This window comes from Notothenia rossii, assembly GCF_949606895.1.
Source record: "Notothenia rossii genome assembly, chromosome: 8".
Classification (NCBI taxonomy): Eukaryota; Metazoa; Chordata; class Actinopteri; order Perciformes; family Nototheniidae; genus Notothenia; species Notothenia rossii.
In genome coordinates, this window is record NC_136906.1 from 55,868,200 (window position 1) to 55,887,908 (window position 19,709).

Here is a 19,709-nt window from a genome sequence, read left to right on the forward strand (position 1 = left end):
GGCAAAACTATACCTAACTGCACATTGTGAAACAGTCACATTTTTAAACATGTGGTAATCATTGTGAACTAAAACAAGGCTTAGGTAGAGGCAACAAACAACAAAAGATCATGATTGGGTTCAAATCTTTTTTACATAACGTACGTTATTTATGTGCATTCAGTACGTAGCTACCGTTAAGGATCTAAGTTAAGTATGTTATGGACACGGAAGGCAGTGTTCTGGGAGTGACGCTGTCTTTGCCACTCTTTTATAGGTTATATAATAATCAATAATAGAAGACAACATGCTGCTAAGCCCATGATGACACAAATCTATGCTAACGATGATAAATAACAACGACGATCTAATGGGATAATAACACCTGAAGTGAGTGCATGTTGCCGCCTGTGGGGATTTATCTCTTTGTTTGGCCATTCTGAGAAAGTGTCAATACTCTCCAATGAAACACCAAGAGTCTCAGCAGCCTGACTAAAGAGTAGGAAAACCTACGGATTAAGTCTTTAATTGGTTTTCAGGCCTTCAAACTGGTTGCCTCTAAAACTCTCTACAGTACTTATCCCCGGCTGGAGAGTGTTTTGACATTAAGTAAACATAAAAGGACCACAATCTTAAACTTTGTATCATTCTAGAACCTAAACTCACTCTGTCTCTCTGCAGGTGTGCTTGCTGGAGTGTGAGGGTCACGTCTCTGCTTCGATCACATGGGAGGTCTGTAAACGTGCTGTCAAGCTATCGCACCATCCCACACTTTCCGAGGTAGGCGCTCTGTTCAAGAGAACCGGAGAGGAGCTGGAGTTGACCTCTCTTGACCTGAACTCGGACAGTGAACTGCTGCAGTCTGCAACCGCAGAGCGCTTCCAGGAGGGGGAGCAGGAGGAGGCCCCCGTTGAGCAGCGCAGTGCCCAGTATGACTCATCACTGCTGGAATCCTCCGAGGAGGGGGAGGGCCTGCAGGGCCTGGATCTCAGTCTGGAAGAGAGGAAGCAGAGGAATGTGGAGAGTGACAGCCAGCTAGAAGTGGAAGAAGATGACGGTTTGGAGGCCATCACCTTATCCAAACGCTTTGGTGGCTTTCAGAGGGGGCGCCATGGATACAGGAAGCTGATTGGCTCGCCCATTAGGCCCCTACAAAAGCGCTACGGCGGGTTCATAGGTGTCCGCAAATCAGCCCGTAAATGGAACAGTCAGAAACGTGTGAACCAGCTGCTCAGGCAGTACCTGGGCATGAGGAGCAGCCGCAGTGGCCGGCTCACCAACAACCCTGTAACTCGGGTGTGGAGGCAAAACAAACTGTAATGTATTTCTGTTGCTCTCACTACCCCAGTTACCTCGACCAATCATGTTTCCAGCAGCTCACTCCAATTTGAAGTGTGACGTCACCAACAGACTCCGCCATCTCGCTGCACCTCTCTCTGTGTCTCTCAGTAATGAGGAATGTTTTGACCTTGATGTCCTTCTTATTAAGCATATTTTCATGCCATTATGTGAAATAAAAATAATTAGAGAAGTTCAATTGAATATATTTTTGTGTGTTGGTGTAATAAAACGGGCCAAATGAGATCGGAAAACAGGTTCACTGCAAGCTTATCACCAGACGTGAGCCTGAGGGTGTGACATTTAAAATCATGTTTAATGCACTTTCATCAATGTGTGGATGGGACTGAAGTAGCTTCAGTGTTTTTTTTTGCACTCTGTAGTTTGTTACAATTGTCCAGCTCTCATGTAATAGACTTAATTTTGCTACATATGTGTCCTTTTAAAATGAGATGGACCAATTGGACCAGCACGGTGCTTTCAAGATGGTTCCATCAGACGGTTGGACAGTGCTAGCACAAACTGTTAATTACTAGTTAAAAAATCTAATTTTCTGCGTGAGGAACATAATTAATTAAACACAACAGAGGTGAAATTGGTTTTCTGAAAGTACCAAAGCTCAGCATCTCCCCTGAAAGAAAAAAAGCCTTGTTCTCATTGCTGAGTATTGGCAAAAACATGTCTTTGTCCTTTCTAATGTATTCTGATTTTGGCCATTTATCCGGGGTTATTAAACTGCAAGCGATGATTTTCTCTTACAGGAATGAGCAGCAGGTTGTCAGGCTCCATGAGGTTCTCTAAATGGAACAACACTGTCCTCTTGTGTTTGAGGAACAAACATGATGCCTTTGGATTCTGACTGGGGATCAGTTTTGCCGTGTTCTCAGCTAAATTGTATGCCATTTTGGATTTGTCTGCGGTTATAGTAAATTAGGATATTACCATAATATGTCAAACATTACATGTCACAGTCAAATTTAGAGATCAGAAAATCAAAAATAGAAAATAGAAATTCCAGTTTTTTTAATCCTTCATTCTCTGAGTATTAATAGTTTCTGTATGACAGATAACGGATTAGACACAAATATTGTTGCATTTTTAAAAGATTCTTTGGAGCCCCCATTGACTTAAAACTTGAACATTTGAACACCCTTCCTCGAACTAAAATTGAATGTGCATCATTCATTTAACTATTAAACATAACTAAATGTCACCCATAACCTGTATCTGAATAGAATAGTACAGTTTTAATATGACCATAAATATTCAAATTTAAAAAAGTTTGATTAAGGTTGAATATTACTGCCACTCAATTTAAAAAAGCAATACTGTCTTAATATACAAAGGCGTAAGAAGCCTGTAGTAGCATGTTCACCCTGCAGCCAAATTACAAATATGAGTTATATTAAAATTTTCGTATGGTTCCTAATTCACCCTGCAATTATAGAAATTAGGCAGTTAAAGTCTTGTTAAGGCGTAACTCAGGATCAAGGAGAAACTAATTCCCAGTCAGTTTTCAAACATTACTCCACCCAAGGCTATTTGCACAGCTGTTAATGACACTGTAGTCCAATTATACCTAAGTGCATGAAGCACTGGGTGTGTGTCGCACGTTAGGATGGTAAAGGAGGTGAAACCAGCTCTGAAAACCATCGTCTTAATAAACCATTCAAGAGCAGAGAGATGAAATGAACTTTGCATGTCAGATGGGATCATTATTTTACGGAATATGTTTCTGCCTGGGTGAAAAAGTGTTTTTTCCTAAAAGATCTTTACCCCACTTGTAGCTCACAGTCATTATTTTGCATCTTAATAGTGTTTATTAATGTTTGACTATGAGGTGTAATGCCTATGGGTGTGTGGGTGATCGCAAAGTGTGTGACCGTGCACATGCATGTGTGCATTTCTCTGTCTATCCAACACTCAAAAAATTCAATTTGTGAATACAGTGTACATTTCAGACGACATTTCTAACATTATACCATTGTTCTAAGTCTTCATACAAAATGTGTATAGAGAAAACTACAATAAAATAGTTTGCTATTTCTTTTGTGGACTGTCATGGAGAAGAAAAAAATACATTTCAAGTTATCAGTGCTTTTTAATTTGTGTTTGACAATATATATTTTTCTCTTATTTATTGCTATTACAAACTCGTTTCCCTAACGCTAGTCGTCCCACTGTCATGACTCGATAGCTTCAGGGATAAAACCTTTAACACTGGTCGTATGCCAACACATGGGCAGGAAGAAAATATGAACTTGGTTGAGTCGAACCAATTTTAGCTTATTCTTGTAAGTTTATATTCCAACAAAGTGCCAAAAAACATGAAAGTTCCCAAAAAATAATCTGCCCAATACACAGGCAGAACGAGACAATTAAAAAAAAAGGTATAAAATACTCGTACGTAACTCAAAGCACACAATATAATGTACATCATAACCACTGTGTAACCACTGGAAGAGAAGGTTGGAATAAAGAAAAACAGCCAAGTAGCAATCTAATACAGTGGAGCTACAGGGGCAGTTATATGACCTTTGGATAAAGTAGAAGAGTATTGTAGGCTTAGCACGTCACATGGTTAAAGTCAGTCAACAGTTAGCACCATCGCAGACTTCAGTTTTCAGGATCAAGTTACAAAGATACAGAAAAGTTCATTTGCATTTCTTCAGAAAGAAAATTAAAAGGTTGAGGCTACATCCACACGGATACGATCTCCGTAAACACAAGCGTTTTAGCACCGTTTCAGAAAGAACCTCCGCCAATGTTAACACGCCTGATAACACACATCACATGACCATTCATTTACACTGGGTTTGCGTGTGCCGGTGTAAACAGAAAGCTGATTGTCTACTGTGAGGTTAGTTGTTTGGTTCCAGAAAGTACTACGTAAGAACAACAGCAATGGCGGAAAGTATCACCAGAGACGAGGTTGAACTGTTACTGACAGAAACGCAAAATATTAAGGCGGTAAATGCCGTGAAAATAATCCATAGATTGGGAGTCAGTGCAAAGCAGATACATTAATGTTGTTGCTTTTCGGTAAAATAAGTAATAGGGACCTGTTGAAGTGGGAAAGGGCAGGATCTACAAAGACATGCAAAAAGTAAGCTAACGTAAGCGTCATCATTTCAAAAGAATCAGTTGCCTGTTAAACAACAGTACGCTGACATAGGATTTAAAAAGACTGTTTCCACTTGTACAAGAACAGTAAGCTAGCGTAGGCTTTAGCACTTTCAAAAAACAATTTCTTCTCCTGTCAAGCAACCGTAAGCTAACATAGGCTTTAGCATTTTTAAAAGACTCTGTTTCTGCCTTTTCAAGAACAGTAAGCCTTGCCTTTAAAACAACAGTTAGTGTTAGCTTTGAAAAGACTGTTTCCACCTGTGCAAGAAAAGTAAGCTAGCGTAGGCTTTAGCCTTTTAAAAGACTCTATTTCTGCCTGTAAAAGAACAGTAAGCTAACATAGGCTTCATCATTTCAAAAGATTCTGTTCCTGCCTGTCCGGACTGAAATCCCAGAATTTTCAGACTTAAATGGGGTCAGCAATGTTTCAAAAGTCTCTGCTTTATTGGTTCAAAATCACCAATTTTGTTATGTGGACACTAGGCGTTAATGTATCAATATTATGTGTTTTAACACGAAAAATGTATTTATGTGGATGTAGCCTGAAAATAAAAACAGAAATGTGTTTTTTCTTATAGGCTCTCAGGCCCTGGATTATATCCTCTTTTTGATAAAAGTGTCTTTTTATCATTCATCCATTCATTCACGTCTTCGTCTCTCATGCTCTCGCTCTTCATCACACAACAGTCTTTAGTCGGGGAAGCGCTGGCAGGCTTTTTTCCAGCGACAGGCGGTGCACCACTGATCCTTGCGCTCCACTCCATACACCTTACGACACTTTTTGGCCTCACCACGACCCTTCCTGCAGATGCAAAGACAAAAATCATGAGGAGGAGAAGGGATGTGAGGAAGCAGAAAATGAAGGGGTGCTTACACCAACGCTTAATGTGATCAAACTCTATAAAGGTAGATGAGACTGAGGGAAGACAGAGTGATAACAAATGAAGAGAAGATTTAATCAATTTTATCTCTCCTGGCCAAGCAGTAAAAATGTGAGTTTGCAGGCGGCAGCAAAGTGGGAGATAAAATGGCCACCCGCAGGTGAAAGATATTGGACAGACACTGCAATCAAAAGAGAAAACAGCAGATAGATGTGTGGCCCCAGATCAATAAAGATTCATTTACACTCAATGTTCCAACTGCATGGCACCTCTCCGATAGTGTTCTGCAGTGATATGCCAAATATAAATCTGTCTGTCTATAACTGTCAAATTGTAAAGGTCATCATTAGCTCGCCCAACCACTCAATCCTCAAAATAATAAATTGCAGATACTATGATAACTGTTTTATAGTTGGAGTCCTAGGTTAGACATTTAGTGTGGGACTTGCTACTTTGTTGTCTTGTGTAGATAATTAATTTAATAACTTTTGATTTTGAGCATTCGTAACCAAAAAAAATACATTTGATGATGTCACATTGGTATTTAGGAAATTGTTATGGACATTTTCAACTAGTGTGTGATATTTTATTGCTTGAAAATCCTCTCAGCACTCACCTGAAGGAGCAGTGAGTGCGGGAGGGGGAAGCAGTCATTGGCTGCAGCCTGTTCTGCTGGAGCCACTGTTCCCCCACACTGACGGAGCGACAGCGAGGCTTCACCACCTGAAGAAACATTACCTCACATTTAGTACAAATGCACAAGGAGTATCATACAAGGGACAGAAAATGTGTTCCGATTATTTTATAGATATCTGTCAAGACATGTTTCGTTGTCTTCTTTATAGGTTATTATGTTACAATGTGAAAGAGACTAAATGATAGAGAAACATCATATAAGTCAGAATAGGACAGAAGACCCACCGGAGTGTTACTATGGCCAGAGACGGTGGCAGAGGTGTTCCAACCCTCGCACCCGGGGGTCCTTGAGGCCACAGATACCTGGACGGGGCTGCAGGCCTGGATGAAACAAAAGAGGGAAGACAATACATGATCCATCTTATCGGTTTGATCTTATTTATTTTGTCATATAAAAAGTAAGTGTTCCCATTTTTCAGCAAAATTAGAGCATATATGGAGGTTTTTAGGAAAACACGAAAAGGGCTTTAGACCTGGTGCCAAAAGAAGAATATGGATCTCGTTTTTTTTCCTTCTAGGTTGTCACGGTTGACATCACAGAAAGTCAAAATAAAGGTTACTTTATATTTGTCGTAGAGCAATAACATTTCAGTAATATCCATAATACGAAACGTTATGAATGGGAATATCCACTTTTAATTTAGAAAAATGAAAAAACGTGCTGATGAGTTCAGCGCTGTGGTCAGGCATTTCAAACCACAAGCCCCCAGCAGACATGACATACAACTCCTCCACTGGCAGCATTTCTATTCACCCCACACTCTCAATTAGGGACCAACCCACTGGATTTCTACATCCACAAGGAAAATAAAGACAAATGTGGTACAAAAATGAACACATCTCTATTGTATGAAAAATATGTTAAGTTTGCACGGGACATTTTTCTGAAAGATTGTAGGTTTTTCTAGTCCAAAGGGAGCCTGATGATGTGAACATCGAGCTGTATCCACTGTAAAACCACACAGGGAGACTTCAAGCCTGCCTTTTACAGGCTGGTGAGAGTTTGGTCTCCTTGGGGGAGCCGGCCTGCCGACAGATTACTCTCTCACTGTCACAAAGCATCCATTTACAGGCCCAGTGGTGCGGGGTAAATTAAATGTGCTGCTTTGTGATGAATAAACAAAGTTGTTGCTCATTGGTTAGTGAGAGGGGTATCTGCACGGGATAGGAAACTATCACTTTGCATCATAAAATCCTGTATACACACACACACACACAACATGTATGCCTGACACTTAATAATTTATGCTAACTAGTGCTGTCTTCTTTGTCTTTTTCTATCCTTTTTCCTGTTCTCAAATAATTCCAGCCAAAAAACAACGCATACTTCACAGAATAACTAATAAACTCTGAATTTAACAATTATTTATTGAAATTAGGGATCTTAAATGACAATTCTCACAATTGTATTTTGTTATTTTTTTTGTATGTAATTCAACGCAAAAACTCTCTCGTATTATAAGGATTGAGAGTCAAATAGGGACTAACAATATTCACCAAGCTAGATGTCTTCCCAGTGGCGATCCTAGGCAAACCTTCACTGGGGGCCCCTCGAACCAGCTTTTCATCACCACGCACAGCCGACAGCAGCCCCCCGGAGCGGAGCAAGGCAACAAAACTTAAGATGAGAAGCAGCATTTTACGGCGCGCTATGCATGGGGCTGCCTTGAGGGGGTTTCCCGACATGTCGTTGCAGGAAATTAAAGGTTGTTTCATGTTGTCGTTGCTGTGGACCTTCTTAATCTACCTTCTTTGGGGGCCCCCTTCTGGTCCGGGGCCCCAAGCAATTGCCTGCCTTACCTGTTCGCAAGGAGCGCCCCTTTGTCTTCCTCATTTGCAGATGTTAAGCTAAGCTATGCTAATTGGTTACCTTGCTGCAAGAAAGGTAAACAGTTCCCAATTGTAAATGTCAGAATCGGTCTAGGATTTCTAAACTGTATTACTATACAAACATGTTATTGATGTTAACGAAAGACTCATTAGACTGTACCTCCCGCTATGGAGAACTGCTGTTCAATTTTACTTGCAAGCCAATCAGACCAGACTTGCCTTTTTTGGGAGGGGGTCTTAAAGAGACAGGCGCTCAAACAGAGTGAATTTTAGAAAGCTGGTGAATATATACTCTATATTCAGACAAGCGGAATACAAAAAAGATTAGTTTTTGGAAAGTAAAAACATGTTAACATGTTCTAGTAGCAACTCAAATTACAAGTACGAAGCTGGGAATTAGGGCTGCACAACTCATCAAAAATGTTACCGAAATTCCAATATGGACTACTGTGATATGCAATTTGAGGGAAGCCTAATATTTATTAAAGTCTTAATTTGTGGTAAAATAGCATCTTAACGAACGGTTCGTCCACACGAGGTCGTAACGGAACCGCGGGAAACAGAGCCCTCAAACGGTAACGGGTCCCAAGGTGAGTAGATCTGCGGACGAAGCGCTCTGGGGGGCCTAACGGCTCTGTGTGTACGTCCTTTACGATCATTTCCTGATAAAGATGAAGCCATAGCCCCGTCTCTCCCCACCTCTGCTGCCCACTGCTGTAGCATGGTCAGTAGCTACTGCTACTGACCATGCTACAGACATCATGTTAGTGCAAAATCTACAGCTCCTCTACCACAACCATCAGCAACAAGTGGACAGGGAGAACTACATGAACTACATGTTGCTAAATCCACCACGGAGAATAAACAGAAGGGCAACCAGGCAACCATGGCAACCATGCTCGGGGGTCTTCTTCGCTGCTTTTGGTGTATTTTGTGGCGGAAGTACAGCGCTACTTACAGGCCCGGCATATGTACTACAGCGTCTCCAGCGGGACGAGTGGTCTCGTATGGAAACACACGTTTCTTGAGCTGATACCGTGTGGACGGAAGACTTTTTTTATATCAAATTCGGTTTGTTCTCCGTTTCGTCTCTGTGTAAACGGAGCCTTCGAGCTGCACCCACCTGATACAGATGCTCCGAGTGGATCTGCCAGAAGCTGCTGGGGGCCGACTGGCTGAGCGGACTGGGCCTGCTGGGGCCCGGCCCGGAGCTGGAGTTGGACCGGGGTCTGTGAGCTGGAGGGATCTGGACCCCAGAGGCCGGAGGAGTATCGCAGGGGGCCCAGCTGAGATGAGAGGACGAGGCCTGGCCCAGATCCTGCTGGGACGGGGCCGGAGTTGGGGGGGAGTCCACGCTCTCACAGGAGAACTTGGTGTAGTAGAAGTCTTCTTCTCTCTGGGACTGATCTGACGCACTGCTGTGTGTTTGGACGGACAGGGTCAAATGAGTGAGTTGTTTGTTCGGAACATTAATGAATGCATCACACACTTTGGCCCAGATATAAAATCTCACAAATGTTTCATCACTTCCCGCAACTAATGTTTTTCCCTCTTGTTTTTTCAATGCAGCTCAGACTATAATGGAGGAGTCGCTCCAAGGCTCAAATATTAGAATGTCTAACAGGGATAAAATGCCCTCTTTATCCTATCTCCATAATTATAAAATCACCTGCATGATTTCTTCATGTTTTAAAAAATAAAACCTGTGGAAATATTGATAATAATTCCAAATTAGGTGTGTGTGTCTACAGAACGTCCAGTTGTGATAGACACGGTTCGCCACTGATGTATTAACATAAAGGTACACCATATACAGTGGGGCAAAAAAGTATTTAGTCAGCCACCAATTGTGCAAGTTCTCCCACTTAAAAAGATGAGAGAGGCCTGTAATTTTCATCCTAGGTATACCTCAACTATGAGAGACAAAATGAGAAAAAAAAATCCAGAAAATCACATTGTCTATTTTTAAAGAATTTATTTGCAAATTATGGTGTAAAATAAGTATTTGGTCAATAACAAAAGTTCATCTCAATACTTTGTTATATACCCTTTGTTGGCAATGGCAGAGGTCAAACGTTTTCTGTAAGTCTTCACAAGGTTTTCACACACTGTTGCTGGTATTTTGGCCCATTCCTCCATGCAGATCTCCTCTAGAGCAGTGACCCCAAAATTACAGGCCTGTCTCATCTTTTTAAGTGGGAGAACTTGCACAATTGGTGGCTGACTAAATACTTTTTTGCCCCACTGTACATTTGTATACTTTGCCTCTTTAAGTTAATGGGAAAAGTATAAATAATCCTGGGCTTATACTTTTTTTATACCTTACAATCATTTTCCTTCAGTCCCTAAATTATCTAAAAAGTTTAATTTAAAACGTAGCTTTTGTATCAGCGCCAATATTGATATATTTCAAAGAATAACCATCACATATAAGCCTGAAACTGATGTGATTGTAATTGTAACTCACCCGAGATGCAGCACACGGATGTGTCTTTTTATTCCGACTGAAGACGTGAGCACCTTGCCACAGCTGGGCCACAGACACCTGTACACACTTCTGAAAGAGCTCTAAGGGAGAGAAGTAAACACGGCACAGGTAAAGCACATGAAAGGAAATAAGGGGAAATGTGAAAAAAGACACAAAATACAAAGAGAAAACAGTCTTAACATAAATATATACCGCTTTGTACCTTTGGCTTTTTGGCATTAAACTCTTCCCCCTGCTCCAGCTCCATCTGTAGGCCTTCATCGGGGCTGCTGTCAATCTCAGTGACGGACGGCGAGGGGGCAGGGCTTACGTTGCCGTGGTCCCAGCTCCAGTAGCCACTGCTGCCACTGTCGGAGAGCTCTCCACCACCACACTCCATGTCAGCTGAGGTCGAGGCGGCTGGAAAACAGGAAGTAAAGATTCAAAAAATGCAATTTTCTCTGTTCCTTTATGCCTAAAATGCATCAAGTGCATCAGGGACTGCTGCTCTCTTCTCTGCCCATTCTACAGACAACAGCAGGGGTTCAATAAGTGTGCCAAAGTTTTGATATGTCTTTATTTTCTAACAGTTTTACCATTGTATCAGTTTCTCTGTACCCTGTTTATTGCTATTTGAAGCTATATAGGGTTTATTTCTGGCTAAAAGGCGCTGGCTTCTGGTTGAAAGTCCCTGAACTGTTAAAAAATAAGTGGCTGGGGATGGCTGGTGTCCCCAGCGCCTTTCTGAAAAGTTAAGAGTTCATCAACAAGAACCGTTAGGAGTTGTTGCAAAAAAAAGTAAAAGAAATCTGAAACAATGCTGGCCTCAGCTATTTTTTTACCAGTACAGCCCTATACAGCACATGGTTTTTTTAATGTTTAGGAACTCAAAATAAATGATTTTTTATTTTTGCAAAATTCATAAAGCCATCAGTTACAACTTAAAAGCTTTTTCGAAGGATATTATAAAGTGGACATACAGTACAGGAGTGAGGCCGTGTGTAGAAGGGGGACAGACAGACCTGGTCCAGGATCACTCTGGGGAAGGCTCTGCACCACGGGGCTGCAGGACAGGCTGGTCAGAACCATGGCCGCCATGATCTCGTCCATCTCCACTGACTCTGGACTGCGGAAACTAAACAAAAGAAATATCATTAGACTTTATGAAGACCACTTTCAAACACTTGCATACTGTTCCCTGTCCCTCACCAGTAGGGTGCCTCTCTAGCAGCTGACCTATTGCCCAGGTGCATTGTGGGTCCCACAGAGTGAGAGGGGGCAGCCACGTTGCTCCAGCCTCGCTCAGCCTCCCTCTGCAGCTGGACTGATGTCCTGTTCTTTTGGTGGCCGCTCTCCATCAAACCTTTTTCAGCCTGGCACCTCGGTGTACACACCTGTGGGAGGAAGTGATGAAATAATTAGATCCTGGTTAAAATCTGCAACAGGTGTTTGTACTAACAGAACACTCCCAGTTAGTAAATCAAGAACTGGATTTTTTCATGCACTTAAACATTTTGGGATATACCATTTCTTCTTTTAGACTAGTGAAAAACACTTTTAGGGGTACATTTACCAACTTTTTAATTTGCTTTGGATTCTCCTAGAATTGACCATATTTAGAATGAGGTAATAAATAATTTGCATATTTAAACATAACATTTTCAGCAATGATTGTCCTCATGTGAGAAATACCCGGGGGGAATTCAACTTTTTAGCCTTATTCCCCTGTAGTGTCGTACAACATGTACGGAATTTAACAAAAGTAGAACAATCTTTAAAGGTGTTTTCACAAAATGTGTATTTTTCCCATACTTTCAACTACAAATCTCCACTTCAGTAGCCTTCCATACACCAGATGTTTCAGTTCGATACTTATATCTATGATTTGAAGGATTTTACTGCAGGGTTTGTTCATTTCAGTTATATATGATTTAAATAGCATTTTATTCCTTAAAAACATAGAAATTCTTTATCTTAAGGCTGTGAATTATAAATTATAAATGAGCAAAAATGAATCAAATTAAGTAAGAATGTGCGATAATTTTTTTTAACTTAAAGGTGGGGTAGGTACTTTTGGAGAAACCAGCTCGAGTGCGCTAGAATTTGAAAATACACAACCGGAAAAAATCACTTCCTTACAGAGCCCCTCCTCCAACACACACGAACGCGCACATGACCAATGAGGGCACGAGATAAGTTTGTGCACAGATGGAAGGCTGACAGGCAGGTAGGCCATCCAATTATTTTAGCCGGGCCGGCTAAAATTATTGGTCCTGCTTTTTACAGTACTACGGCTTCTACAGATGACATTTTTTAATGGATTTTTTGTCAAAGCATTTATATATTCATTGCTATCGGGATGTTAAGAGCATTCCATGGAATATAACAAAAAGTATTTCTGAAATAAATGACATACCCCACCTTTAAACATACAATAAAATCAAAATATTAATGTCAAAAAAAGGAGTTAAAATAAAAATGTGCATATTATACCTAAAAATGTGTACATTTCTGGCAGCATTGCCCTCTCATTTGCAGCAGCAGGTTGCATTATGCCGATATATAGGGCTGCTCGATTATGGCAAAAATCATAATCTCGATTATTTGGGTCAATAATTGTAATTGCGATTATTATTTTTTTTTTTAATAAATTAATAATAATAATAAAAAAATAATTGTTTTGTTTTGATTACGTTGTTTTCGTAATCGTTGCAAGCCATAATCGTAATCGCGATTAAAATACGATTTATTGAGCAGCCCTACCGATATATATGTTTTTAAATATTCTAAAAAGGCAGAAGTTGGCAGCCATGGACGCACTAGAAACTCAAAACCCAAGCAGAGCCTGAGGAGGAAAGTGTTGGTTAATAAAGACAGTTGAAGTAGTATCCATTCTCACTGATAAATACAGGGTTAAATGGTGTAAAACAAAGCATGGGAAATCTCAGGAGTCATAAACAGGGGTCTCGTTCCTCTGCGTTTCTCACCAGAGTGTTCTGCATGTCTGGCTCGTTGCTGCTGTGCGTGGTTGTAGAGGTGCAGGCCTGCAGGCCGGGGGGGCAGACTGCAGCCCCCCCTGGCACTTCTTCAGCTCTGTCCTCAGGTCCCGTAGCTGCCATGGTGCTGTTTCACACAATAAGGGGACTCAGCACACTGACACACCTCCCTGCAGAGCAGACACGTGGAACAACATGAGGTTAGAACAATATAAACATTTGAATGCATTTTCAAATCCTTCTACAGCAATGAAATATTCAAAAATGTGGTCAATAAAAAGGGCAGTTCAGTCATTACACACCTAAAGTTAGGGTATTTGCAAGAGCTAAAGAAAGAAAAAAAGCAGCAGATGTCGAGATATTCTGTCTCTTGAAGATATAATATGCAGCATTTTCATAATTATATTTTAAAAAAGTATTACACTTTCCAAATGTTTTCATCAATTTCAAACCTACATACATCTATAATTGTAATCAAAGTTAACAGTCAGTTTCATTTTGTCGAGTCAGCGTTAGAGACAATAGATCCTACAAATCCCATAATGCAACTTAATAGTATCTTTTTGTATTCAAACATTAACCAAAGATAACCCTGATGACATCAACAAGTACTCCTGTAAACTGAACTTCCTGGGTAAAATCAATGGAATGCCCCTTTAAATGAGTATTTAAATCACCTTTATCCTACCTAAAATTCCCCATACGTTTCTTGTATCACTTCCTTACAGAGCCCCTCCTCCAACACACACGAACGCACACATGAACAATGAGGGCACGAGATAAGTTTGTGCACAGATGGAAGGCTGACAGGCAGGTAGGCCATCCAGTTATTTTAGCCGGGCCGGCTAAAATGATTGGTCGTGCTTTTTACAGTACTACGGCTTCCACAGATTATATTTTTTTATGATTTTTTTTGTCAAAGCACTTAAGATATGCATTGCTATCGGGATGTTAAGAGCATTCCATGGAATATAACAAAAAGTGTATCTCGAGCCGGTTTCTCAAATGTACCTACCCCACCTTTAAAGAGCAACTTCCAGGTTAAAGACACCTGTGAATAAATGTGTAGGAAAATGATGAATACACTAGATTTTCCAAAATATATACAGAAATATACACTACAGTGACATCTGGCGTCGTTTTTGTAAGAAATGTTCCCTTCCGCATAAAAAAGCCTCGGCACGTGACGTAACATGGGGGAAACAAGGGGGGAGAGCGCCGGTGTAACGTATTAATAAACATGGATCCCAATGCTAGTTTCGACAAAGAAGAAGTTGAACATGAATATTCGAATGCATATGACGGACCACAACCTTATAATTATGAGCCTGCTCCCAAGAGACCAGGAGCAGCCAAGGATTAGAAGAAATAACGGCCATCGGAGAGAAATTGAGCTGTGGTGTGAGGAGAACCAGTGGAGAACTGGGCAGCTATCTTGGTGAGTGACCGGCGTTAGCTACAGAATGTTAGCTAACGTCACATCACAACATTGTGAAGTTAGCTATCATATATCAGGATATAACTAAAGTAGCATTGATAATATAGTAACGTTACTGGCAGGACTGTTGATACTGATCCATAACAGAAACTAATGCGCAAGTATCAGCCGTATCTCGCGTTACATTTTGGCATGTAGTGTAAAGTGTTCTCAAGACCAGAAACATTCAATTTTTGAGCTTATGTGAGTTCACAACAGAACACAAATTAAAAGGCTAGGAAATTTGATTTGATTAGACCAATCAACTATTTTCTGAAATGTTGCAAATGACATAAGAAAATGTGGGCTAGTTGGCCTAAACAAAGAAAATATAAATATTTATTGTGGTTATGATGATGACAATGAGTATCTGTTTTTTTTGTATAACTTAGACATGCTTTTATTTCTATTTACATCATTTGTATTAACATCAATATAGGTAGAACAGCAAAACACGGTTAACTCAGCCTTATGTTATGTTAAAGTATGTTTGTATCACAAAAATAAATACTTTCTAAAAATGGATGTTGTTCAGGTAATAAATCCTTAATACATGACAACCATTACAGATTCTCATATAGAAGTCTGATGAAAAAGTGCAAAGTTATTCGGTTAAAACTTTTCGCCTGACACTATTTTCAACGAGAAGCTCAACTCTCCCATTATTTTCTATGCCTTCGAACGCAGCATAAAACCCTATTTCCCCCCACTTTGCACCAATCAGCGTCCAGCTTTAGTAGTAAACAAGTGCCAGCATATGGGCGGGGTACCTCCGCTCATTGGCTGAGCTCTGATTTTCAGGTACACACCTCCCTTCTGACAACGTGTTCAGACACGGGTTTCGCCGGGGGACCGGGCTGGAGGAGGGAAACACCGTTGAAAATAACCTTATTCATTCCTTTAAACGCAAAGAGATATAAAAGCGCACTGAAGTTAAATATAAGCCGTAGCATAACAGAAAGAGAACATGTCGCGCGGTCAAACAGGGTTGCTAAAACGAACAAAACAATAACGTCATCGCTGATGTAGAGGCACATGCAATGAAACTCTTGTTTATGGAGGCGTGACACGCGCTTAAATGCATTTTTAACACAATATCATTTAGTGTTTTCACAATAGCCTATATGCTTTATAAGTAGCCTACAATAATGCACATTTAATGTACACGATATTTAAATGAGCACTTTTCCAAACAAAAACAACGTTAACATCGTTTATAGCCGTGGATATGGCTCGCTCTATGATAACAACATTGATTAGAAGTCTTGGTTAATTATACTTTAACTACAACATTGATCTCCACCCGGCAACGCAGTTTGAGATCAGGAGAAAAACCCCCTCCCTCCTCCCACTGCTGAAGGAAAACAACATTTTTACGAGCTCCCTGCAACACAAAACCTCCCGATTTGATACAAAAACAAACTATGTTCCGGTACTCACTGGTTCGGTGCAGATCTCGGTGCTTCCCGTGCTGTCGGAGCTGCAGCAGCTGGTCGTCGCTGCCTAGCTGTCCCGCCGTTCGCCGGCTCTCCAATCTGCTGCTGCCGGCGAGAAGGGGGTTGGTCGGTCGGATACGCGCCTACGTGTGTATGTTAGGCGAGCCAATGCCGGTGCTGGCAGCTGGGCAGAGCACAGAGAAATCAACCTCCAGCACGCCGTGCACAAAGGATGATCTAGGTGAGGGGTTACCCGAGCATCAGCAGCATCTCTCTGTCTGTCTGTCGCAGGCACACACTAACCCCTGCTTATTCATCTTAATCACATGAGCATTAACATGTTGATGATTTAGATTCTGTCTTTGATCAATAAAGCAATAAAGACATGCATAATTGGATGTTTCAGAATAAAATGCATTTGATTTACAGAAAAGGTAATTTTTTACACAATTTCCCTATATTGGATTAAGATGCTCCTAGCAAGGATTATTAATATAAATTAATAATATTTTATTATATCAGTGGAAATTCATCATATTAATAGTTTTCATATTATATTGTCACTGTCACCAAATATATACTCTATCGAATATTACATTTCTATACCAATGTTCTTAAACTGTATTGAAGCACATTGCTAGAATGTGCAACATATAGTGCTGCTATTTGTCTGATACAGAGAAATATTCTCGTGTTCGCTCATCTCAATCACACTATTATTAGAAATGTTCATGGTTTGGATTCTGTCTTTAATGAATAAAGCAATAAAGACATGGATCATTTGATGTATATACAAAATAAAATGCATTTACAAATCAAATGTCTAGGGGTATTTTTTTTTAATTTTATTTTTTTAATTTCCCTATATTGGATTAAGATGTCACTAAGCAATGATACTTTTATATTGTATTACATTATTATTTAAGTTTATAATAATATACAGTATGTTCATATTTATTCTCTTTATAGTCTTTATATCATACTGTCTATATTTATACTAGCTCTATACTACTGTTAACCTTTTACATTACATTTTAGACGCTTTTATCCAAAGCAACTTACATACTCAATACTGTGGACAATCCCCACAGGAGCAATTTGGGGTGAAGTGTCCAGGGACACAACGACATGCTGACTGCAGTGGGGTTTGAACCTGATCCCAACACCAAGGCTCTATCCACTGCGCCACACGCCTCCCTATTTTTATTTTATTATATACAGTTTCATATACTGTCATATACTGTATATCATACAGTGCTATACTGTCATACTAGCTACAGTTAATACTGTTCAGAAGGTGTATATTGTAGCTTTTTTTATACACTTTATTAAACTTATATTGTTCTTTACATTACACTATACACTTAACAGCTCATCATCCTTTTCGTTGACTCACTACTTGTACTCTGTGCAATAATCAATCATCTATTCACTAAAAAAATTATCTATTCTAATCTGTAAAGTAAATAAGATCAGATAAAGGTTTCATTCAAGACAAATATCAAATTATAAACTACCATGATGTCACTGAGAAATCACCATTCACTACTAATGCCATTAGAGATATATTAATAGTGACATTTATTAAAGCATATTGCTAGTGTGTGCAAGGTATAGTGCTGCTATTAATCTGATACAGAGAAATAACTGTCATTTCAATTGTATTTTAAAAACAGATTAGGGATCAAACCCCTTCATGCTTCATATACCATTTGTAATGTAATGTCTCAAAACTCATAAAACAGCTGACACCATGGCATACGGCATATAAACCCCAAACATTACACGATTAATCATCTGCACAGAGATCAAACACTTGCATGTGTGATTCCAGTGTGTGTGTTGCAGAGCCCGTGACTACATGTGTGTATTGGAGAGGCCAGATTAGTGTCGGCTGTCTGCACCCTCTCCACCAGACATCCAGTCAGCGGGGATTTTAGAGTCTGAGCACCGGCACAGAGAGAGAGGAAAGGCAGGGTGGGGGGGAGAGGCAGGAAGCAGTAACCCAATCCTAGTCCCAATCTGACTCCTAAAGCAGACAGAATATTTCATGAATTAATTACACCATGTAAGGTCGAGAGGCCTTCTATCATTTGCCTTGACTGGATTGTCAGACTGGTTTAAATAAAAAGATAAGGATTTTTCGTAGCAAGAGTGAAAACATTTACAAAAACTATAAACATTAGAACTACATTTTCAGGTTCATATTTGTATTTTGTCTCTCTACTGTGACATGTTTACATGCTTAAATGTTCCAAAAGTTCACCTGCTGCAGCACTTTTTTTCAACCTCTGTCTGAAATGTGAGATGTGTAGGAAAGCCATGCCCTAAGCCTATCACGTCCAATGTGTAGCTGGCCAATAGAAGCACAAGTGTTACGTTGTGATGTCACTATTTTCCAGAAATAAACAAAGAAGTCACCAAAAGCATAGGTTTTAGAAAATAAGACCTACAGAAAATATCTTTAAAATGCTATATAGCAATGGGCCGCTGGATGACTCCGGGGGTTAGGGCTGGCGGCCCATATGCAGTCACTGCTGCCTAGGCCTGTTCGGGTCCAGAGCGGGCCGAACTACTGAGGCAATGTCCCCTCCCCCTTTCACTCTAAGTTCTCCAATAAAGGTCCTCTGGCCCAAAAATACATAATAAAAAAAAGATATTAATGATTTTAAGTGTACATCCTTTATATATATTCGATGTTGAGAGGTGTGGTCTTTCAGAACTAGTGCTTGTTGAAGAAGGTCAATTGCTTGGCCCTATGTTGTGTGACCAACTTGCACTCACTTCAACATTGCCATCCTTGGTTCTCCAGACATGTACCATCCAAGTGTGAAGTATCTCCGATTCTTGAGATATTCGAAGGACACACCCATCTATATTCAGAATGAGATTCCTTGCTTTATATTTAGATGCCACCTACAGTATTCTTAGACAAGACCAATGCCAAATTGACATACTAACCAAGGTGATTTACCCGTTACTTTTCTTGATTTTGTGTACCACTGTAGATAGAAAAATGTAGTCCGGATTCTATAATTTTTAGTTGAACTTTACCAATAGTGTGTTGTCTCATTGGATCCTTCCATAGGCACCCAAACAGTGGAACACCCGAACTTCGTAATTAAACCCAGGCATGGTTTTGTGGGCCAGTATTTTTAGAAATCTGAATTGAGTCAAAAATAAAAAGCAGTCATCATAACTCATTATAGCTTTTGCTATGAGAAATGTTGGATTAGGGATATGTCATGAGATTTTCTCCGTCCAATCAGTGTTCTGTATTATCTATCTCCACCTTCTAGTATTAGCTAAGCTTGCTTGGAGCCTGGACCCAAGTCTTTCTAATAAAGTACCTCGTGCTATGCCCAATTTTGGCTAATCTAAAAACAAGTGGAATAGAGCCATGCAGTACCATACAGTGGAACTGAGGCACAAATTGCTAACATGCGAATGCTTGGCAGGTCAAATGTTTTTACACAATTATCA

The 19,709-nt window shown here is 40.2% G+C and overlaps 2 protein-coding genes across 9 annotated transcripts in view; one reads left to right on the forward strand and one right to left on the reverse strand.

Moving 5' to 3' along the window:
• Positions 1 to 4,441, forward strand: part of pnocb (prepronociceptin b) — a 30,786-nt gene extending 26,345 nt beyond the window's left edge. For all 5 annotated transcript variants that reach the window (XM_079644061.1, XM_079644059.1, XM_079644060.1 and 2 more), the window contains one exon: positions 661 to 4,441. In XM_079644061.1, coding sequence (XP_079500187.1) covers positions 661 to 1,299 — 639 coding nt within the window. In that variant the 3' untranslated portion in view covers positions 1,300 to 4,441. The remainder of the gene's footprint in view (positions 1 to 660) is intronic.
• znf395b (zinc finger protein 395b) lies at positions 3,399 to 16,508 on the reverse strand. 4 transcript variants are annotated; one of them, XR_013801535.1, is made up of 11 exons: positions 16,231 to 16,499; positions 13,305 to 13,483; positions 11,527 to 11,711; positions 11,340 to 11,452; positions 10,541 to 10,737; positions 10,318 to 10,418; positions 8,974 to 9,268; positions 6,246 to 6,341; positions 5,941 to 6,047; positions 4,779 to 5,245; positions 3,399 to 4,651 (listed from the first exon to the last, which is right to left on the reverse strand). XR_013801535.1 is itself a non-coding variant. In XM_079644056.1 (10 exons), exons 2-10 carry the CDS (start codon positions 13,434 to 13,436, stop codon positions 5,134 to 5,136), a joined length of 1,335 nt encoding a protein of 444 aa, XP_079500182.1. In that variant the 5' UTR covers positions 13,437 to 13,483; positions 16,231 to 16,508; the 3' UTR covers positions 4,653 to 5,133. The 4 variants fall into 4 exon arrangements, 3 of the variants coding, with proteins under 3 accessions (XP_079500182.1, XP_079500183.1, XP_079500181.1); XM_079644056.1 differs by lacking the exon at positions 3,399 to 4,651 and having other exon boundaries at positions 4,653 to 5,245; positions 8,974 to 9,265; positions 16,231 to 16,508; XM_079644057.1 differs by lacking the exon at positions 3,399 to 4,651 and having other exon boundaries at positions 4,653 to 5,245; positions 11,554 to 11,711; positions 16,231 to 16,505.
• Positions 16,509 to 19,709: the final 3,201 nt, after the last annotated feature.